The 23,538-nt window shown below is 55.6% G+C and overlaps 1 protein-coding gene across 3 annotated transcripts in view; it reads right to left on the bottom strand.

Annotated features, from left to right (window-relative positions):
* Window positions 1-253: 253 nt before the first annotated feature.
* The window catches only part of LOC144726272 (extracellular signal-regulated kinase 2-like), a 44,745-nt gene continuing 21,460 nt past the window's right edge, over window positions 254-23,538 (bottom strand). The window contains exons 7-14 of one of the 3 annotated variants that reach the window (XM_078604825.1): window positions 23,293-23,498; window positions 9,036-9,175; window positions 6,893-6,950; window positions 5,954-6,091; window positions 4,797-4,902; window positions 4,119-4,371; window positions 2,484-2,575; window positions 254-1,088 (exon numbers count right to left, since the gene is read on the bottom strand). In XM_078604825.1, the coding sequence (XP_078460951.1) occupies window positions 831-1,088; window positions 2,484-2,575; window positions 4,119-4,371; window positions 4,797-4,902; window positions 5,954-6,091; window positions 6,893-6,950; window positions 9,036-9,175; window positions 23,293-23,498 (1,251 nt within the window). In that variant the 3' untranslated portion in view covers window positions 254-830. The other 2 variants (XM_078604826.1, XM_078604827.1) reach the window with 2 other exon arrangements.

Genomic DNA, 23,538 nt, shown 5'->3' with positions numbered 1-23,538 from the left:
TCTGTGAGTGTGAGTGTGATTGGGTCTGTGAGTGTGATTGGGTCTGTGAGTGTGATTGTGTCTGTGAGTGTGATTGGGTCTGTGAGTGTGATTGGGTCTGTGAGTGTGATTGGGTCTGTGAGTGTGAGGGTGATTGGGTCTGTGAGTGTGAGTGTGATGGGGTCTGTGAGTGTGAGGGTGATTGGGTCTGTGAGGGTGAGGGTGATTGGGTCTGTGAGTGTGAGGGTGATTGGGTCTGTGAGTGTGAGGGTGTGGGTATTTTAGGCTAGTGACAGAGTGGATAAGTGAGTTGGTCAGGTCAGCGAGTGAGTGAGCGAAAGTGCATGTGCGTGAGTGAGTGGGTAAGTGTGCAATTGCATGGGTGAGCGAATGACAGGGAGATTACGAGGGTGAGTAGTTAAGTGAGTGATTAAGTGAAGGAATGAGATAGTGGATCAGCGGATGGGTACCTAAGTGAGTGGCTGAGGAAGTGGTCCTGTGATTGAGTGGGTGAGCATGTGGGTGGGTGGGTGATTGAGCGAGTGAATGAGTGGGTAGGTGAAGGAGGGAGCGAGTGTGTGAGTGGCTGAGCAAGTGGCTATATGAGAGAGCCAGTGAGTGGGTGGGTGAATGAGGGAGCGAGTGCCTGTGTGTGTGAGTGAGCGAGCGAGCGAGCAAGTGGACATGTGAGTTAGTAAGCGAGAGGGCAGCTGAATGAGCGAGCTCATCGCTGAGTGAGCGAGCAAGCGGCTTGAGTTTGTGTGTGGCTAAGCGTGACAGTGAGTGCGTGTGCGCGTGTGTACGTGTGTACGTGTGCACGTGCGCGTGTCCGCGTCGCCTCCACCCCTCCACTAAGAGTGCTGCGTGGGTGAGCGCTCGCGCGCTTGAAGCGCCGTACTCGCCCCGCGATTCTCCCCCCGGCGCCCGGACAAAGCCCTCACGGCGTCCGACGGCTCCCTCGTCACCACCACCACCTCTTGCTCGTCGTCATCGTCATCGTCCTCCTCTTCGTCGTCCAGCTCCTCCAAATATTCGTCGTCTTCCTCCGTCGTTGATGACAGCGACGATGCCTTGGCCACCGCCGGGGCAAAAGCGCTCATGCCCCTCGCCTGCGAAGGTCACGCGCGGGTTCAGCTTCAGTTCCCTAGAACCGCTATTACATAATCATAACAATTATAATCACCATCTTTATTTTCACGTGAAAACATCTCGGAGCCTCCTACTACGAGATGATAAAAAATTAACCCGTAAAAACAAAGTTTTTCACTATGAATCCTTTATATGCGTGTTCAATGGGCCACAACCCAGCCCACATTGGTCTTTGAAACGGGCGGCTAGAGTCCTCTCGTCCTCTGGCTTGAGATGGCTGCCACCTATGGGTCAGATGATTGTCTGCCACCATTAAGCAATTGGTAATTAGATATAAAAAAAAAATTCCTAAAAGGTGTAAAATTTTGAAACATTTTTTTCACGAAAATAAATTGTCACGCACAACGAGTCTGTGTGGAAAATGTCAGCTCGATTGGATCACGGGAAGTGGGTTAAAAAACGACCGAAAGATTTGCACGGTCGTAAGCTCGCAAGCAAGCGAACTTAATATAAAGGATTTAAAAATGTAAAAGAGACTGCGTTCACGAGTGTGCATACAACACGATGGAAATGCACTTGCAAACTACGATCGAAGATAATAGTCAATACTAATTATTGATTATTAATCATTTTAGTTATTAACACACCACACTCGCACTGTGGATCGACTGAAGGACAAACTACGATCGAAGACAATAGTCAATAATAATTATTATTAATAACGATCAATTACAATAATTCCACAGTCGAGGTAAAATCCAGTCCGACTGCGGGAAGAGCCAATGAGTAGCAGCACCATCGGGTCTCAAGCTGACACGGCCACAATTCCTGACAGAGGATGGGATCGCTGTGGAAATGAAAAACAAAAACGGTCTCGGAACAAGTGCGAGATATCCACACTTTACCCCACCAAACGCGACCTGCCAATCGATTGCGGTGCACCCGATGTACAACGCTGTGTCGGGTAAGGGATATATAACGATATGCTTTTCACTTGCAAGTTTCAGATGGACTGCTGTACACCCGTCCTCGCATGGGAAAAAGTCTAAGTACATACGTCAAGTTATATTTTTCACTTCATGGTGTTTGTTTTCAGCTCCGTGTGATTGCCGTGCGGTGAACACTGCAGGGCGTCCAGACGGCACGCCGCTAACACAGGCAAATCTTCTTGGTTCTTTCGGTGAAGTCACGTAGAAGGGAAGTAATAAAATAATAAAAGTAAAACATAATAAAATTATGTTTTATTTTTATTATTTTATAAAATAAAAGTAAAACATAATAAAATTATGTTTTATTTTTTATTATTTTATTACTTCCCTTCTACGTGACTTTACCGAAAGAACCAAGAAGATGAATCCCTGCAGTCACGAAAGCTTTAAATCAAAATTTAATACAGGCAAAGGTAAGAAGCTGACCTCCAGTGAGCGGGTGAGGGGTGGCCGGAATGAGGGGTCGGAGGTCACAGGGAGCTGCTGGTTCAACTGCACGCAGCTCAGCGCATCTGGACCTGCTCATGCAACACAAAGACAAAGATCCCCCGTATAGCCTTTAACAGACTGTTGGGGCAAGTGCTGTTAGCCAGCACCTTGCGTGTGCTGGCTAACAGCAACTTCCAAGATCACGGTTGGCTACATAGTGTGCGAAAGACGTTCAACGTACATACGTACAGCGCACGAAGCAGTGGGTGGTCAGCACCACGCCCGGCCAACTTTGTCCCCAAGTGGCGATGTTTACACACCTTATGTTGAGTATGGCTGACGATGGTTGTGATGATGATTATGATATTGATGATTACAATAATTACGACGAAGATGACAGCACTGCTGATGATGATGATGACAAAGATAATGACGATGATGATATCAACAATGACAACAAAGGCCGCAACCCCCAACCAGGACTCAAACTTGTACAAAGGATCAACAACAACAACAACAGATAACTATACAATACAAGTTACATTTATACCATCTGAACGCAACCATATCTCAAGACTTTACAATAAGATCAAATAAAAGGTAAGACGGGTTACAACGATCTTAATATATTAATATATCTGTACAACAACAACAACAACACCGAGAAATTAAAGGAAATCAGGTTAAATGTGATGACTTCAAAAAAGCTGAAATTAAAAAAAACTCAAAATGTAACTTTTTCAACTGTGTTTAAAAAACAAAAACACCACTGATATGCTCTCGCTAAATTTCAAACGACATTAAAAAACGTGTAAAAAGCCCACATGCTCATTTGTGCATTGTGCAACAAAACCATCAGCAATTCTTGCAGAACTGCATTGTGGTTCCTCTCATCTTAGGTCACCTTCAAAATAATCGGTGACCAAATGTGATCGACCGACAGCAGCAGCAGCAGCAGCAGCGATGCAGCGATAGACAAACTGCGATAGACCATTGTCGCCCTAGTTAGAACTCATCAGCACGGTATTGTCACCAACCATCCACGTGGAGTCCCCACATCCACACGACAGGGCCAAGGCCAACATTTCAGCATCTCGTCGTTTGACACTGACGGTTTGCGGGGCCTGTGCTACTATCAGAGGTCGCAAACGAGTTTTGATTCCTTACCCGTACCCGGCCGCACCAGGGTCGCAAACGGGTACCCGTATCCATACCCGGCCGTACCCGTACCCGGCCGGGTACGGGTAGGGTACAGGTATCGGGTACCTGATTGCGACCTCTGGGATGAAGCCATGTTGCAGGCGCGGGTGGGTTGATTCTAGAATGAGTGACAAACAGTTACTCACCAGTGACTCACGGCCTACCCGTACCCGGCCGCACCAGGGTCGCAAACGGGTACCCGTACCCGTACTCGGCCGGGTACAGGTAGCCGGGTATCGGGTAGGGTACGGGTATCGGGTACCCGGTTGCGACCTCTGATGTGGAATCCCCACATCCACACGACAGGGCCAAGGCCAACGTTTCAGCATCTCGTCGTTTGACACTGACGGTTTGCGGGGCCTGTGCTACTATTCAATTGCGATTGGGGCCTTCCTCACAATGTACACGTTCCATTTTTTTTGTTTTGCTCACCGTGCCGCAGGGGCTTCTGGGAGGGGTCGCTGTGCGGGGTGACGGGGCTGCCCTGGCCGCCGCCGCCTGCCTTGAGCAGCTTGGTGGAGGAGGCGGCAGGCGACCCGTGGGGGGACTCCGTGTGGAGCCCCGCGGTGGGCGAGGGGCAGGTCACCTCTATTGGGTCGCTGCACAGCGACTGCAGCGGGTCCTTGCCGTCCCGTGCGTCGCCCCGGCGGCGCTGCTTGATGCTGCCCTTCCTCTCCAGGATCAGCTGTGGGGGGAGGCAGTCGCACACACGCACACACAGATACAATTATAAAGGTCTCCCACATAGCCTGCGTAGACTGTCGGGACAAGTGCTGTTGGCGAGTCTACCAGGCCTCGGACCGGTTCAAAAAGTCGCCACTGGTTTTGGTCACGAGCGGGAATCGAACTCGGGTTGCCAGTGTGCTAACCACTGCGCTACCGCTCCGCACGCACGCACGCACGCACACACACACACGCACGCACACACGCACACACACACACACGCACACACGCACGCACACACACGCACGCACACACACACGCACGCACACGCACACACGCACACACACGCACACACACACATGCACGCACGCACACACACGCACACACGCACGCACACGTACACACACACGCACGCGCACACACACACGCACACACGCACACGCTTACCTCGTACAGGTGGCTTCGGTAATCGTTGACGGCGAGCTGCGTGTTGTCGTCCACGGGAGGAACCACGTCGTAATTGAGGGACGGCTCCGTGGGGGGGTCGTGGAACCTGCAGTGGGGGGCGAGGTGGGGGGGGGGGGGGCAGTGGGGGGCGGGGGGGGGCAGTGGGTGGTGGGGAGGAGGGGTTGGGGGGTGGGGGGAGGAGGGGTTGGGGGGCGGGGGGGGGGCAGTGGGTGGTGGGGAGGAGGGGTTGGAGGGTGGTGGGGAGGAGGGGTTGGTGGGCGGGGGGGGAGGGGTTGGGGGGCGGGGGGGGGCAGTGGGTGGTGGGGAGGAGGGGTTGGGGGGTGGTGGGGAGGAGGGGTTGGTGGGCGGGGGGGGGGAGGGGTTGGGGGGCGGGGGGGGGGCAGTGGGTGGTGGGGAGGAGGGGTTGGGGGGTGAGGGGGGGCAGTGGGGGGCGGGGGGAGGAGGGGTTGGGGGGCGGGGCGTTGGGAGAGGCAGCAGCACAAGAGGGTTAAGTGAGCGACGCAGCAGCCGCAGCAGCAGCAGCGTGACACTTGTCATCCCAGCAAACTCGACAATGCACCAGCAACACACGAGCACCTCCGATTAGCACATACATAGCACACATACACACGAGCAACACGCTCCCAACATGCCAGTGCCATACCAGCAACATGCCAGAGCCACACAAGCAACATGCTTGCAACATGCCAGAATTGTACGTATTTACGAATCGTGCCACCGACTCCACGTCCTGTGCTCCCCTCGTTCTGTTCAAGGTGGTGACCACCGCATTGGCCGCACGCTGACCGCAGAGATTTCCCCCTCGACCTGCTAACAGAGTGGCTGCCCCCCCCCCCCCAACAACACGACCACCCACTCCGCACGGTCCCCGATACCGGCACACCAGAGGTCGCAAACGGGTTTTGATTCCTTACCCGTACCCGTACCCGGCCGCACCAGGGTCGCAAACGGGTACCCGTACGCTACCCGTACCCGTACCCTACCCGAAATGAGTGACAAACGGTGACTCACCGGTGACTCATGGCCTACCCGTACCCGTACGCCGGGTATCGGGTATCCGGTTGCGACCTCTGCGGCACACGTAGGGGTGGGCACTGCCCCCCCCCCACCCCCAACACGACCACCCACTCCGTTACCGGCACACGTAGGGGTGGGCGAGCGCCTCGGCCGCCGTGAGCCTCCGCTCGGGGTTGAAGACGAGGAGACGCGACAGCAGGTCCAGCGCCTCGGGGGGCGCCCCCCTCGCCAGCTCCCCCAGCGAGCGCCGCTTCCTGCTGGGAGATGGGGATGGCCGCAAGCGTGCGGGAGTTGGGGCTGGGGCGGCGGTGGTGGCGGTGGTGGCGGTGATGGTGGTGGTGGCGGTGATGGTGGTGGTGGCGGTGGCAGCGGTGGTGGCGGTGGTGGCGGTGATGGTGGTGGTGGCGGTGGTGGTGGTGGCGGTGATGGTGGTGGTGGCGGTGATGGTGGTGGTGGCGGTGGTGGTGGTGGCGGTGGTGGCGGCGGTGGTGGCGGTGGTGGCGGTGATGGTGGTGGTGGCGGTGGCGGTGGTGGTGGCGGCGGTGGCGGTGACGGCGGTGGCGGCGGCGGTGGTGGCGGCGGTGGAGGTGGCGGCAGTGGTGGTGGCGGCGGTGGTGGCGGTGGCGGTGATGGTGGTGGCGGTGGTGGTGGCGGTGGTGGCGGTGGTGGTGGCGGCGGTGGTGGCGGTTGCGGTTGCGGTGGTGGTAGCGGTGGTGGTGGCGGTGGTGGTGTTGGCGGTGGTGGTGGTGGAGATCAACGTTGGAGACGCAGTACTAGCGGGGCAAGGGGCTGGCACCGTGGGCTTGGGCACGGTCAGGGCACGGCGACACGTCCGATGCAGCTCCTGGGCACTTGGTAAGTTTATTTTTTTCTCCGTTCACAGATATTCGTCAGCGACCAACACCGGTGACGATAATTGTCCGAAACGGTCCTGGGACTCCCCTATGGCGACTAAGCCTTAAGAGATGCCCGCTAACAGCACTTGCCCCAACGGTTTGTTAAAGGCTACACGGGGGATGTGTGTGTGTGTGCCTATGGACGTGTGTATGCATACTCACTGAGCCATGAGTCTTTCTACCATTGAACGGCCGTAGTCCGAGCTGATCGCCATGAGTTCTGTGGAACACGGCACGGGACATCTCACATCACTGAGCATCACCGCGTCTCACACCTCCATATCACCGTGTCTCACAATATCCTGCCATCCCCCCCCCCGCCCGCGTCTCTCCCCGTGTCTCTCCACCTCTTCATGTGCCTCCCTATGTGCCCCCCCTTGTCTCCCCGTCTCTCCATGTGTGTCTCCCCGTGTCTGTCCCCGTTGTCTCCCCGTCTCTCCATGTGTGTCTCCACGTGTCTGTCCCCGTTGTCTCCCCGTCTCTCCACGTGTGTCTCCCCGTGTTTGTCCCCGTTGTCTCCCCGTCTCTCCACGTGTGTCTCCCCGTGTCTGTCCCCGTTGTCTCCCCGTCTCTCCATGTGTGTCTCCCCGTGTCTGTCCACTTGTCTCCCCGTCTCTCCATGTGTGTCTCCCCGTGTCTGTCCCCTTGTCTCCCCGTCTCTCCACGTGTGTCTCCCCGTGTCTGTCCCCGTTGTCTCCCCGTCTCTCCACGTGTGTCTCCCCGTGTCTGTCCCCGTTGTCTCCCCGTCTCTCCACGTGTGTCTCCCCGTGTCTGTCCCCCTTGTCTCCCCGTCTCTCCACGTGTGTCTCCCTGTGTCTGTCCACTTGTCTCCCCGTCTCTCCATGTGTGTCTCCGTGTGTCTGTCCCCGTTGTCTCCCCGTCTCTCCACGTGTGTCTCCCCGTGTCTGTCCCCTTGTCTCCCCGTCTCTCCACGTGTGTCTCCGCGTGTCTGTCCCCCTTGTCTCCCCGTCTCTCCACGTGTGTCTCCCCGTGTCTGTCCACTTGTCTCCCCGTCTCTCCACGTGTGTCTCCCCGTGTCTGTCCCCGTTGTCTCCCCGTCTCTCCACGTGTGTCTCCGCGTGTCTGTCCACTTGTCTCCCCGTCTCTCCATGTGTGTCTCCCCGTGTCTGTCCACTTGTCTCCCCGTCTCTCCACGTGTGTCTCCACGTGTCTGTCCCCCTTGTCTCCCCGTCTCTCCACGTGTGTCTCCCCGTGTCTGTCCCCGTTGTCTCCCCGTCTCTCCACGTGTGTCTCCGCGTGTCTGTCCCCGTTGTCTCCCCGTCTCTCCACGTGTGTCTCCGCGTGTCTGTCCCCCTTGTCTCCCCGTCTCTCCACGTGTGTCTCCCCGTGTCTGTCCACTTGTCTCCCCGTCTCTCCACGTGTGTCTCCCCGTGTCTGTCCCCGTTGTCTCCCCGTCTCTCCACGTGTGTCTCCCCGTGTCTGTCCCCCTTGTCTCCCCGTCTCTCCACGTGTGTCTCCGCGTGTCTGTCCCCGTTGTCTCCCCGTCTCTCCATGTGTGTCTCTCCGTGTCTGTTCCCGTTGTCTCCCCGTCTCTCCACGTGTGTCTCCCCGTGTCTGTCCCCGTTGTCTCCCCGTGTCTGTCCCCGTTGTCTCCCCGTCTCTCCACGTGTGTCTCCCCGTGTCTGTCCCCGTTGTCTCCCCGTCTCTCCACGTGTGTCTCCCCGTGTCTGTCCACTTGTCTCCCCGTCTCTCCACGTGTGTCTCCCCGTGTCTGTCCCCGTTGTCTCCCCGTCTCTCCACGTGTGTCTCCGCGTGTCTGTCCCCGTTGTCTCCCCGTCTCTCCACGTGTGTCTCCGCGTGTCTGTCCCCGTTGTCTCCCCGTCTCTCCACGTGTGTCTCTCCGTGTCTGTCCCCGTTGTCTCCCCGTCTCTCCACGTGTGTCTCCCCGTGTCTGTCCCCGTTGTCTCCCCGTCTCTCCACGTGTGTCTCCCCGTGTCTGTCCCCGTTGTCTCCCCGTCTCTCCACGTGTGTCTCCCCGTGTCTGTCCACTTGTCTCCCCGTCTCTCCACGTGTGTCTCCCCGTGTCTGTCCCCGTTGTCTCCCCGTCTCTCCACGTGTGTCTCCGCGTGTCTGTCCCCGTTGTCTCCCCGTCTCTCCACGTGTGTCTCCCCGTGTCTGTCCCCGTTGTCTCCCCGTCTCTCCACGTGTGTCTCCCTGTGTCTGCCCCTGGGCCCCCCCATCTGGCCCTGTGCCCCCCCCTTTTCTCTCCGTCTCTCTCCGTCTCTCCCCGCGCTCGCCTCCACGTGCGTCTTCACTATGTCCCAGCCCCCGCCCCCCCGCGTACCGTCCCGTGAAGGTGGCGGCACCACGGCCATGATGCACTCGAGCTGGTTGATGGTCGACTCGCCGGGGAAGAGCGGCTTCCCCGTGAGCATCTCCCCGAGGATGCAGCCCAGGTTCCACATGTCCACGCCCTTCGTGTACCTAGCGTGGCACAACACAAATAGAGACCCCCCCCACACACACACACATTGCCTTCAACAGACTGTCGGAGGAGCAAGCGCTCTGAGCGAGGGCGGCCAGCGCTACGCCCGGCCGCCTTTGTCTCCCGCAATGTTATTTTTAGACACAATGCACCAGGGACTACATTTGAGGCTGAGTCGACATAGCGTGGACTCAGCAGCACTGCGATTGTCTGGCTTTGGATCTTGTAACACAACGACAAAGATTGCCCCCCCCCCCTCCCCCATATAGCCTGCACAGACTGAGAGGGCAAGGGCTGTTTGCGAGTACTGTCGCACCGACCTGTGAACGCCAACACAGCACGCACGAGGTGGTGGTGGTCAACACCACGCACGACCGACTTAGTCTCCCCAAAGGCAATGTTTACACACTGCACCAGGGACTGCATTTAAGGCTGAGCCGACCTAAGGGGGGCCCAGGACCGGCTCGAGTTAAATAATAGACGAAATACATGAAATCGTGACTTAAAGCTTTCGTGACTGCAGGAATTCGTGTTTGTTTAGTCTTTCGGTAAAGTCACGTAGATAGGTTCAAATTAATACTGGTAGGAACCTCCTGGTTACACCAGCCCACAGGGGATTATTGTGTCCGTCCGTCCGTCGTGCAGGGAGGGGCTGGGTGGGGAGGGAGGGGCTGGGTGGGGAGGGTGGGGCTGGGTGGGGAGGGGAGGGGCTGGGTGGGGAGGGTGGGGAGGGGGTTGGGAGGGGTGGGGCTGGGTGGGGAGGGGCTGGTCACCCCGTGGTGCCCTTATAAAACTCAACGTTTAACCTACTCACGCCGGCTTGTGCCCGCCCTCACAGTCGGCCATATTTGCGGAATACACCACGCCGCCGTTGACCCTGGCCATTGACCGAGCAACCCAACGTTCCTACCAGCTCCCTCCGCAGGAGGAATGTGTTAAAAAGTAGTTTTTGGTTTATTAATTTTTATTAATTTGAACCTATCTACGTGACTTCACCGAAAGATCCAAACAATACAAAACACATTTTTAATCAATCCCCCCCCCCCCTCTTTAAAAACGGCAGCCCCCCTCCCCCCAATATTTTGTCTCCCGACACATACAACCCCCCCCCCCACCATATCTCGACAAGCCATGGCCAAGAATTACGCAGCTGCTGATGGCCATTACATCACTAAGCTCCCCAGTCCAGCGGCACACCACGAGGGCGCAAACGGAAGGTGGATGGGTGTGCGGGCGAGCGGGCGAGATCTCGATACGTCCAATGGTTGGGTTACCCACAATCCCTTCGGCATTCTTAGCAGCAGAGCAGCGAGGCTTAACATCCCCTCCATGCGCTCGGCAACGCCGTCGCAGAAGTGGACCTTGTAGAACTACGTTCCGAAAATGCCGTGACAAGAGGCGCGCACGAGGGGGCGATGTTCGCCCACGGGCAGCCCACGGACACCGCCGAAAAAAAGCCAAATCCCCCCCTATCTCAAGAACGACGAATTGCGAACGTGTCGAATTGTCTGCGCCAAGTCAATGCCATTCGTTGATACTATCGAACTGGAACTTTCTCGATTCGCTGGTGCCGTAACCGACGATGAACGTCCCCTATTGAAACGCTGCTGCGTATTTCGCCGGTGATGGTGTCGTCGCAAGCCATTGACGATTTTGCTCACGGGATCGCATTCATTCAATCATGCCGCCCATGCTGATTCACTACGGCTGTGCCATTCCATGTTGTCCCCATTCATTGACGACGTTACTTTGTATTAATCCTATTACTGGTAGGAACCACCTGCATGGTTACACCAGCCCACAGGGGATTATTGTGTCCGTCCGTCCGTCGTGAAACCAAAAATGAGAGGGGTGGGGCTGGGTGGGGAGGGGCTGGTCACCCCGTGGTGCCCTTATAAAACTCAACGTTTCACCTACTCACGCCGGCTTGTGCCCGCCCTCACAATCGGGCATATTTGTGGAATACACCACGCCGCCGTTGACCCTGGCCATTGACCGAGCAACCCAACGTTCCTACCAGCTCCCTCCGCAGGAGGAATGTGTTCATCGATTACATCGCCGATGTTGCCCCTATTCATCCATGTTACCGATGTTGCCCCTATTCACCGATGGTGCTGCTGATGCTGTCAACTTTGTTGTTGCTGTGTTCCTTGGTCAGTGATGCTGTGAACGGTGCCTGTTGAATGTGGTCCCTATTCATATCTTCATCATCATCATCATCAGCGGCAACGGTCGCCTTTCCGCTGCTGATTTGCGAACATTTCCTAAACGTTCAACTCCTGTCGTGATTCTGTATTGTTTGCTGTTGTAGCGTTCCGACACGCCCCCTACTCGGCATATGTGAACAAGAGCGGTATAGCTCTTCGGATTCCTCCAGGATAAATCATTGATTTTCTGATTCTGATCTCTCACGTTCCTGCACTGTTTGCAATCCACACGGAACTGATTCCATCGCTCCATCCTGCCGGTGGACGCTCCTCTGGGACCGCATTCCATCCCTTGGCTGCCGTTCCGTGATTGCTCTTGACCATCGTCCCATTCGAGACGCGACGCGGTCAGCCCAAGCCAGATGCAGCCACCCACGTGCACGTGTTCCCCAATCCACCTGTTCCCCAACCCACGTGTTCTCCAATCCACCTGTTCCCCAACCCACGTGTTCCCCAATCCACCTGTTCCCCAACCCACGTGTTCTCCAATCCACCTGTTCCCCAACCCACGCGTTCCCCAACCCACGCGTTCCCCAACCCACGCGTTCCCTAACCCACGCGTTCCCCAACCCACGCGTTCCCCAACCCACGCGTTCCCCAACCCACGCGTTCCCCAACCCACGTGTTCCCCAACCCACGCGTTCCCCAACCCACGCGTTCCCCAACCCACGCGTTCCCCAACCCACGCGTTCCCCAACCCACGCGTTCCCCAACCCACGCGTTCCCCAACCCACGCGTTCTCTAACCCACGCGTTCCCCAACCCACGCGTTCCCCAACCCACGCGTTCCCCAACCCACGCGTTCTCTAACCCACGCGTTCCCCAACCCACGCGTTCCCCAACCCACGCGTTCCCCAACCCACGTGTTCCCCAACCCACGCGTTCCCTAACCCACGCGTTCCCCAACCCACGCGTTCCCCAACCCACGCGTTCTCTAACCCACGCGTTCCCCAACCCACGCGTTCCCCAACCCACGCGTTCCCCAACCCACGCGTTCCCCAACCCACGCGTTCCCCAACCCACGCGTTCCCCAACCCACGCGTTCCCCAACCCACGCGTTCCCCAACCCACGCGTTCTCTAACCCACGCGTTCCCCAACCCACGCGTTCCCCAACCCACGCGTTCCCCAACCCACGCGTTCCCCAACCCACGCGTTCCCCAACCCACGCGTTCCCCAACCCACGCGTTCCCCAACCCACGCGTTCTCCAACCCACGCGTTCCCCAACCCACGCGTTCCCCAACCCACGCGTTCCCCAACCCACGCGTTCCCCAACCCACGCGTTCCCCAACCCACGCGTTCTCTAACCCACGCGTTCCCCAACCCACGCGTTCCCCAACCCACGCGTTCCCCAACCCACGCGTTCCCCAACCCACGCGTTCTCTAACCCACGCGTTCCCCAACCCACGCGTTCCCCAACCCACGCGTTCCCCAACCCACGCGTTCCCCAACCCACGCGTTCTCTAACCCACGCGTTCCCCAACCCACGCGTTCCCCAACCCACGCGTTCCCCAACCCACGCGTTCCCCAACCCACGCGTTCCCCAACCCACGCGTTCCCCAACCCACGCGTTCTCTAACCCACGCGTTCCCCAACCCACGCGTTCCCCAACCCACGCGTTCCCCAACCCACGCGTTCCCCAACCCACGCGTTCCCCAACCCACGCGTTCTCTAACCCACGCGTTCCTCTCTCGCGGAGGCTCTCGGTGCAATGCCGACCGAGCGTGCGACACCCCCCCCCCCCACGCTTCTTTGAATTGATTTTTGGGTTTCTGTTCAAATTACGGATCTCGATTAATTGGTGCCGTCTGTATTCATATCAAAGCTGCCCCCTATTACACGACACTGTCCCTAGCCATCGATGCCGCTGTACTCCTTGATCACTGATGCGATCGGATTTCTCTGCCCTTTTTTAATTGATGCTGTTTATAATGCCGACTATAATGTGCGTCTATTCATAGATGCTGACGCTGTTTGTTAACGATGCAGTCCTTGGTCATTCATGTTGCTGTTCTCGCTACGTATTCATTGATGTATCTATTCATTGATGAATTACTGGACATTAACTGATGTCTCGGTTGTGTTTCTAATGCTGCCTCTGTTGTGTTGCTGATGCTGCTTCTGATGTGTCTGTTGTGTCGCTGCTGCTGATGTGCCTGTTGTGTTGCTGCTGCTGTTTCTGTTGCTGCTATCGCTGTTGCTGCTGCTGTTTCTGTTGCTGCTATCGCTGTTGCTGCTGCTGCTGTTTCTGTTGCTGCTGCTGCTGTTTCTGTTGCTGCTGCTGCTGTTTCTGTTGCTGCTGCTGCTGTTTCTGTTGCTGCTATCGCTGTTGCTACTGTTTCTGTTGCTGCTGTTCCTGTTGCTGCTATCGCTGCTGCTGCTGTTTCTGTTGCTGCTGCTGCTGTTCCTGTTGCTGCTATCGCTGCTGTTGCTGCTGCTGTTTCTGTTGCTGCTGCTGCTGCTGCTGTTTCTGTTGCTGCTGCTGCTGTTTCTGTTGCTGCTGCTGCTGTTTCTGTTGCTGCTATCGCTGCTGCTGCTGTTTCTGTTGCTGCTGCTGCTGTTTCTGTTGCTGCTGCTGCTGTTTCTGTTGCTGCTGCTGCTGTTTCTGTTGCTGCTGCTGCTGCTGTTTCTGTTGCTGCTGCTGTTTCTGTTGCTGCTGCTGCTGCTGCTGCTGTTCTGTTGCTGCTGCTGTTTCTGTTGCTGCTGCTGTTCCTGTTGCTGCTATCGCTGATGTTGCTGCTGCTGTTTCTGTTGCTGCTGCTGCTGTTTCTGTTGCTGCTGCTGCTGTTTCTGTTGCTGCTGCTGCTGTTTCTGTTGCTGCTGCTGCTGTTTCTGTTGCTGCTGCTGTTTCTGTTGCTGCTGCTGCTGTTTCTGTTGCTGCTGCTGCTGTTTCTGTTGCTGCTGCTGCTGTTCCTGTTGCTGCTGCTGCTGTTGCTGCTGCTGCTGTTTCTGTTGCTGCTGCTGCTGTTCCTGTTGCTGCTGCTGCTGTTGCTGCTGCTGCTGTTTCTGTTGCTGCTGCTGTTTCTGTTGCTGCTGCTGCTGTTCCTGTTGCTGCTGCTGCTGTTTCTGTTGCTGCTGCTGTTCCTGTTGCTGCTGTTCCTGTTGCTGCTGTTTCTGTTGCTGCTGTTTCTGTTGCTGCTGTTCCTGTTGCTGCTGTTTCTGTTGCTGCTGCTGTTCCTGTTGCTGCTGTTTCTGTTGCTGCTGCTGCTGTTCCTGTTGCTGCTGTTCCTGTTGCCAGGGCGGCTGCTGCTGCTGCTGTTTCTGTTGCTGCTGCTGCTGTTTCTGCTGCTGCTGTTGCTGTTCCTGTTGCCAGGGCGGCTGCTGCTGTTCCTGTTGCTGCTGCTGCTGCTGTTTCTGTTGCTGCTGCTGCTGTTCCTGTTGCCAGGGCGGCTGCTGCTGTTCCTGTTGCTGCTGCTGCTGCTGCTGTTCCTTTTGCTGCTGCTGCTGTTTCTGTTGCTGCTGCTGTTCCTGTTGCTGCTATCGCTGCTGTTGCTGTTGCTGCTGCTGCTGCTGTTTCTGTTGCTGCTGCTGTTGCTGCTGCTGCTGTTCCTGTTTCTGCTGCTTCTGTTGCTGCTGCTGTTCCTGTTGCTGTTTCTGTTGCTGCTGCTGTTTCTGTTGCTGCTGCTGCTGCTGTTCCTGTTGCCAGGGCGGCTGCTGCGCGCCTCTTGGTGTTTACGGAGCAACGGCGGCGGTTGCCGGGGAGCCGCGAGCAAAACACGCGGAGCCGCACCGCGCGAGGCACGCACAGGCGTACACACTCACACACTCACTTACACACTCACTTACACACTTACTTACACACTTACTTACACACTTACACACTTACTTACACACTCACTTACACACTCACTTACACACACACACTCACTTACACACTCACTTACACACTCACTTACACACTCACACACTTACTTACACACACACTTACTTACACACTTACTTACACACACTCACTTACACACTCACTTACACACTCACACACTTACACACTCACTTACACACACACACTCACTTACACACTTACACACACTCACTTACACACTTACTTACACACTCACACACTTACACACTTACACACTCACTTACACACTCACTTACACACTTACTTACACACTTACTTACACACTCACTCACTTACACACTTACTTACACACTCACACACACACTTACACACTCACTTACACACTCACTTACACACTTACTTACACACTCACTCACTTACACACTTACTTACACACTCACACACACACACTTACACACTCACTTACACACTTACTTACACACTCACACACTTACACACTTACACACTCACACACTTACTTACACACTCACACACTTACTTACACACTCACACACTTACACACTTACACACTCACACACTTACTTACACACTCACACACTAACTTACACACTTACTTACACACTCACACACTCACTTACACACTTACTTACACACTTACACACTCACACACTTACTTACACACTTATACACACTTACACACTTACACACTTACTTACACACTCACACACTCACACACTTACACACTTACACACTCACTTATACACATACACACACTTACACACTCACACACTTACTTAGACACTTACTTACACACTCACACACTCACACACTTACACACTCACACAATTACACACACACTTACACACTCACACACTTACACACTCACTTACACACTCACACACTTACACACTTACACCCTTACACCCTTACTTACACACTTACACACTTACTTACACACTTACACACTCACACACTTACACACACACTCACTTACACACTCACTTACACACTTACACAGACTCACACACTCACTTACACACTCACACACTCACTTACATACTCACTTACACACTCACACACCTACACACACACTTACACACTCACACACTTACACACACACTTACACACTCACTCACCCGCTTACACACTCGCCCACTTACACACTCGTCACTTACACACTCACCCGCTTGCACACTCGCTCACCCACTTACACACTCACCCGCTTACACACTCACCCACTTACACACTCACTCACCCGCTTACACACTCACCCACTCACCCACTTACACACTCACCCACTTACACACTCGTCACTTACACACTGACCCACTTACACACTCATCCACTTACACACTCCTTCACTTCTGCACTATTTTACACACTTACATACTATACGAACGCTCATCCACTAACAAACTTACGAACACACTTAAGTGATAACAGGCGCACACTCACTTATTGCACAATCACCAATGCACTAACACAGTAAATTAATAACACACTCATCTGCACACGAACACACGATTGAATAACCCACGTGCACACTCCCTTGCACACTTACACACTAATTTGTACACTCGCACATATTTACTAACACGCACACACTTCACGTACACACACTCGCCGAATAACTTAATTACTAACACGTGAACACTTACAAACACTCACTTGCACACTTCCTAACACACTTATTTACACACTCAATTACATACCCACCCACACAAACACAAAAGACAAAGATCTCCCGCATAGCCTACACAGACTGTTGGGGAAAGTGCTGTTACCAGGCACCTTTAGAAACCGGCACGGCAAACAAGGGGGTTGGGTGGCCAGAACCGGCCGCCTTTATCTCCCCGATGCCTGACGTTCACACACCACACTGGGTACGCATTTAAGGCTGAGTCGATCTAGGGGAGTCCCAAGACCAGTTCGGCTATTCACCACTGCACTAACGACCACCCCCCCTCACATCAGAGTCACGCTTAGGAATGTACGTGAGTGTACACGTGCATTGACACACACACACAGTCACGATCTTACCAACCCACAAACTTGAAACACAACCCTTGCGGATATACCAGGGAGCGGGGTTGGTGCAGTGATTCGCACGCTGCACTATGAACCCGAGGTCAATTCCAGAGGTCAATTCCTGGTCACACGGCTAATGTCGGTGGCGAGCGATGAGCTTGAACCAAACCCAAACACATTGTCCTGCTGCGGCGGAGGGAGCTGGTAGGAACGTTGGGTTGCTCGGTCAATGGCATGCAGGGTCAACGGCCAGGGCGTGGTGTATTCCGCAAATATGCACCGACTGTGAGGGCGGGCACAAGCCGGCGTGAGTAGGTGAAACGTTGAGTTTTATAAGGGCACCACGGGGTGACCAGCCCCTCCCCACCCAGCCCCACCCCTCCCACCCCCCACCCAGCCCTCCCCACCCAGCCCCCACCCCTCCCACCCCCCACCCCAGCCCCACCGTTCCCACCCAGCCCCCTCCCCACCCTCCCCAACCAGCCCCTCCCCTCCCACCCCCCACCCAGCCCCTCCCCACCCAGCCCCACCTCCACCCAGCCCCTCCCCACCCTCTCCATCCAGCCCCTCCCCACCCTCCCCTCCCCACCCAGCCCCTCCCCTCCCCACCCAGCCCCACCCTCTCCACCCAGCCCCTCCGCTCCCAACCCTCCCCTCCCCCACCCAGCCCCTCCCCACCCAGCCCCTCCCTGCACGACGGACGGACGGACACAATAATCCTCTGTAGTGACAGTGACACTGTAGTGGTGACAGTGACACTGTAGTAGTGACAGTGACACTGTAGTAGTGACAGTGACACTGTAGTGGTGACAGTGACACTGTAGTAGTGACAGTGACACTGTAGTAGTGACAGTGACACTGTAGTAGTGACAGTGACACTGTAGTGGTGACAGTGACACTGTAGTAGTGACAGTGACACTGTAGTAGTGACAGTGACACTGTAGTGGTGACAGTGACACTGTAGTAGTGACAGTGACACTGTAGTGGTGACAGTGTCACTGTAGTAGTGACAGTGACACTGTAATAGTGACAGTGACACTGTAGTGGTGACAGTGTCACTGTAGTAGTGACAGTGACACTGTAGTAGTGACAGTGACACTGTAGTGGTGACAGTGTCACTGTAGTAGTGACAGTAACACTGTAGTAGTGACAGTGACACTGTAGTGGTGACAGTGACACTGTAGTGGTGACAGTGTCACTGTAGTAGTGACAGTAACACTGTAGTAGTGACAGTGACACTGTAGTGGTGACAGTAACACTGTAGTAGTGACAGTGACACTGTAGTGGTGACAGTGTCACTGTAGTAGTGACAGTAACACTGTAGTAGTGACAGTGTCACTGTAGTGGTGACAGTAACACTGTAGTAGTGACAGTGACACTGTAGTGGTGACAGTGACACTGTAGTGGTGACAGTGACACTGTAGTGGTGACAGTGACACTGTAGTGGTGACAGTGACACTGTAGTAGTGACAGTGTCACTGTAGTGGTGACAGTGACACTGTAGTAGTGACAGTGACACTGTAGTAGTGACAGTGTCACTGTAGTAGTGACAGTGACACTGTAATAGTGACAGTGACACTGTAGTAGTGACAGTGACACTGTAGTGGTGACAGTGACACTGTAGTGGTGACAGTGACACTGTAGTAGTGACAGTGTCACTGAAGTGGTGACAGTGACACTGTAGTAGTGACAGTGTCACTGTAGTGGTGACAGTGACACTAGTAGTGACAGTGTCACTGTAGTAGTGACAGTGACACTGTAGTGGTGACAGTGACACTGTAGTAATGACAGTGTCACTGTAGTAGTGACAGTGACACTGTAGTAGTGACAGTGACACTGTAGTAGTGACAGTGTCACTGTAGTAGTGACAGTGACACTGTAGTAGTGACAGTGACACTGTAGTAGTGACAGTGACAATGTAGTGGTGACAGTGACACTGTAGTGGTGACAGTGACACTGTAGTAGTGACAGTGACACTGTAGTGGTGACAGTGACACTGTAGTAGTGACAGTGACACTGTAGTAGTGACAGTGACACTGTAGTAGTGACAGTGACACTGTAATAGTGACAGTAACACTGTAGTGGTGACAGTGACACTGTAGTAGTGACAGTGACACTGTAGTGGTGACAGTGACACTGTAGTAGTGACAGTGACACTGTAATAGTGACAGTAACACTGTAGTGGTGACAGTGACACTGTAGTGGTGACAGTGACACTGTAGTGGTGACAGTAACACTGTAGTAGTGACAGTGACACTGTAGTGGTGACAGTGACACTGTAGTAGTGACAGTGACACTGTAATAGTGACAGTAACACTGTAGTGGTGACAGTGACACTGTAGTGGTGGTGGTGGTGGTAGCTACACCACCACCACTACTGGTGGTGGTGACAGTAGTGGTAGTACTGTAGTGGTAGTAGTGGTAGTACTGTAGTGATGACGGTAGTAGTGATGACAGTGGTGGTGGTGGTGATGACAGTAGTGGTGGTACTGTAGTGGTAGTAGTGGTAGTACTGTAGTGATGACGGTAGTGGTGATGACAGTGGTGGTGGTGGTGGTAACTCCACCACCACCACCACCACTACTACTGGTGGTGATGACAGTAGTGGTAGTACTGTAGTGGTAGTAGTGGTAGTACTGTAGTGATGACGGTAGTAGTGATGACAGTGGTGGTGGTGGTGGTAAGTCCACCACCACCACTACTGGTGGTGCTGGTGGTGATGATGATGGTGATTGTAACGAGAGGCGTCGCCAGGCACACGCACCGCGTGTTTCTGGCGGTCGCTATGTAAACACACGCGCGTTGCTAGGGTTATTAAAGTGTTATTATTACACATCACACACACACACAACAAACATACACGTGCATACATAGAGACACACACACAGTCATACAACAGAGGCACAAACACAGACACACACACATAGACACACACACACAAACACATAGAAAACAGATACACACACACACAGTCATACTTACAGATACATATTATGCATAGATACACACAATGATACACACTTATACACGTACACATTGACACATAGCAATCAAACATTGCATGTGCATACATAGAGATACATCAAATAACATTGATACTCACACACAGAATCACACGTGGTCATACAGTAGTGTACAAAGACAAAGATCCCCCGTATAGCCTTAATAGACTGTAGGGGCAAGTGCTGTTAGCGAGCACCTACGAAGGCCAGCATCACGCCCGACCGCCTTTGTCTCCCCAGTGGCGATGTTTACTGCACACCGCACCAGGTACTCATTTGAGGCTGAGTCGACCTAGGGGAGGCCCAGGACCGGTTCAGATAATCGTCACTTGGTGTTGGTATACAGATGCACACACAGACACATAGACAAAGGTCCCCCGTGCAGCCTACACCGGCTGTTAGGGCAAGTGCTCTCATTCGGCACCTATGAATGTGGGTTTGTCTCCCCAGTGCCTGATGTTTAAGGCTGAGTCGACCTAAGGGAGCGCCCTGGCCGTGAGCGTGAATCGAACTTAATGCAGTCCACAAAGACAAAGACCTCCCCGTATAGCCTTGACAGACTGTTGGGGCAAGTGCTGTGCGCGAGCACCTTACATACACACACACACACAAATAACACGCGACACACATGACACACACGTGCATTCACCCCGTCTCTCGGTGCAATTCCAAGTATTCACCTCCGAATGCGTCTTCTTGTCAGCTGTTGTTTTATCTGTCAATGTCAGTGTCTTGTGATTGATCTCTCATAGCAGGGAATGCACAGAGGAATGAAACGGCTCCATCGTGGTATGATGCTTCCTTCATTTGTTTTTATATTCAAGAATAAGTAAATACAAACACATTCCTGCGGAGGGAGCTGGTAGGAACGTTGGGTTGCTCGGTCAATGGCCAGGGTCAACGGCGGCGTGGTGTATTCCGCAAATATGCCCGACTGTGAGGGCGGGCACAAGCCGGCGTGAGTAGGTTAAACGTTGAGTTTTATAAGGGCACCACGGAGTGACCAGCCTCACCCCACTCAGCCCCACCCCTCCCACCCCCCCACCCAGCCCCACCCTCCCCACCCAGCCCCTCCCCACCCAGCCCCATCCCTCCCTCCCACCCCCACCCTCCCCACCCAGCCCCTTCCACCCTCCCCTCCCCCACCCAGCCCCTCCCCACCCAGCCCCATCCCTCCCTCCCACCCCCACCCTCCCCACCCAGCCCCTCCTCACCCATCTCACCCAGCCCCTCCCCACCCTCCCCTCCCCACCCAGCCCCACCCTCCCTACCCAGCCCCTCCCCACCCAGCCCCTCCCCACCCTCCCCTCCCCACCCAGCCCCACCCTCCTCACTCAGCCCCTCCCCACCCTCCCTCCCTCCCCACCCAGCCCCTCCCTGCACGACGGACACGATAATCCCCTGTGGGCTGGTGTAACCAGGAGGTTCCTACCAGTATCAACAACTATACCTATCCGGCTTCTCTACGTTATGTTGGGGGTGGGGCATTGCCCGAAACGTCGCCTATTATCGATGTGTTTTTTGTCCTACTGCATTGGTCAAGTATTGCTGACGCTGCCCCGATTGTGTTGATTTGTTATTTTGCGTGTGCACCACTGCCAACGCAGCAGCAGCAGCAGCATCGCCAAAAAATGTGTTCTGCTCGATCAATTATGGAGATTTAAAACTTACTTGAATATAGACAGACCCATTAGGCTCATATCGCACACGCTGTGCATTCAATTCTTTCAACTTGGAACGAGCCGCACCACGCTACTCGCTCGCCCTCCTCGCAGAGAGTGGGGACGACTCAAAGGCCCCAAGAGGACGAAATCAATATATTAAGGTGTTATTGACCAATTAAACTAAAACTGAATTTTTTTTTTATTTTACCAGGTAAGGTCCACTGAGCCATACGGCTCTTTTTCAGAAGCGACAAGGCCACAAACGAAGTGGCTTACCGCGTGGAAATGCATTTCAGCCAAACATTCTAAACGCACATTGATTCTAAATGTGGAGGGAACAACGTGGAGGACCCGGAGAAAAATCCCCGCGACCACGGGGAGAGAGAGAGAGAGAGACACCGCACACTCCAAATATACAGCAGCAGGCGTCCGGGTCTGGATCGAACTCTCCGCCTCCTGCATAGCAGGCGAGGTGGTTAACAATCTTGCCACCGTGGCGCCCAATAAATGAGTGTTTGCGTGACAGGAGTAAACCGGAGCACCCGGACAAGACCGACGCGTGTGAAAGGGGTCACACTCGATCCCGTCCACGTTGCACAGCTGGAGTCAACGCTTGCTGCGCCGTCCTCTCCGCGGCAAGGCCAACGTGCGCGCGCGCGGGTGGGTGGGTGGGCGGGTGGGTCGGCGGGTGGGTTGGTGGGTCGTTGGGTGGGCGGGTGAGTGGGAGGGTGGGTGGGTGGGCGGGTGGGTGGGCGGGCGGGTGATTGGGCGGGTGGGTCGGCGGGTGGGTGGGTGGGTTGGTGGGTGGGTCGGTGGGTGGGTGGGCGGGCGGGCGGGCGGTTGGGTGGGTTGGTGGGTCGGTGGGTGGATGGGTGGGTGGGTGGGCCGGTGGGTGGGTTGGTGGGTTGGTGGGTGGGTGGGCGGGGCGGGGCGGGTGGGCGGGTGGGTGGGTTGGTGGGTCGGTGGGTGGATGGGTGGGCGGGTGGGTTGGTGGGTCGGTGGGTGGGTGGGCGGGGCGGGCGGGCGGGCGGTTGGGTGGGTTGGTGGGTCGGTGGGTGGATGGGTGGGTGGGTTGGTGGGTGGGTCGGTGGGTGGGTGGGCGGGCGGGGCGGGCGGGGCGGTTGGGTGGGTTGGTGGGTCGGTGGGTGGATGGGTGGGTGGGTGGGCCGGTGGGTGGGTTGGTGGGTTGGTGGGTGGGTGGGCGGGCGGGCGGGTGGGCGGGTGGGTGGGTTGGTGGGTCGGTGGGTGGATGGGTGGGCGGGTGGGTTGGTGGGTCGGTGGGTGGGTGGGCGGGCGGGCGGGCGGGTGGGCGGGTGGGTTGGTGGGTCGGTGGGTGGATGGGTGGGCGGGTGGGTGGGTCGGTGGGTCGGTGGGTGGGCGGGCGGGCGGGTGGATGAGTGGGTGCCCCTTCTCACCTGGGCGTTGAGAGCAGAATCTCGGGCGCGCGGTACCAGCGCGTGGCGACGCATTCGGTGAGCGCCGGGTCGCCCCTCACTCCTCCTCCTCCTCCTCCGACGCCACTGCCCGCGCAGCCCTCCATGGCGAGCGGTCCGACGGAGCGAGCGAGCCCAAAGTCGCACACCTTCACCACGCACTCGCTGTTCAGCAGCACGTTCGACGGCTGCGGAGGAGACACGGCACCGGCGAGTTACGCTTGAAGC

This window comes from Lampetra planeri, chromosome 23 (genome assembly GCF_965212315.1).
Source record: "Lampetra planeri chromosome 23, kcLamPlan1.2.h2, whole genome shotgun sequence".
NCBI lineage: Eukaryota > Metazoa > Chordata > Hyperoartia > Petromyzontiformes > Petromyzontidae > Lampetra > Lampetra planeri.
This window is presented reverse-complemented; position numbering and strand designations above follow the sequence as displayed.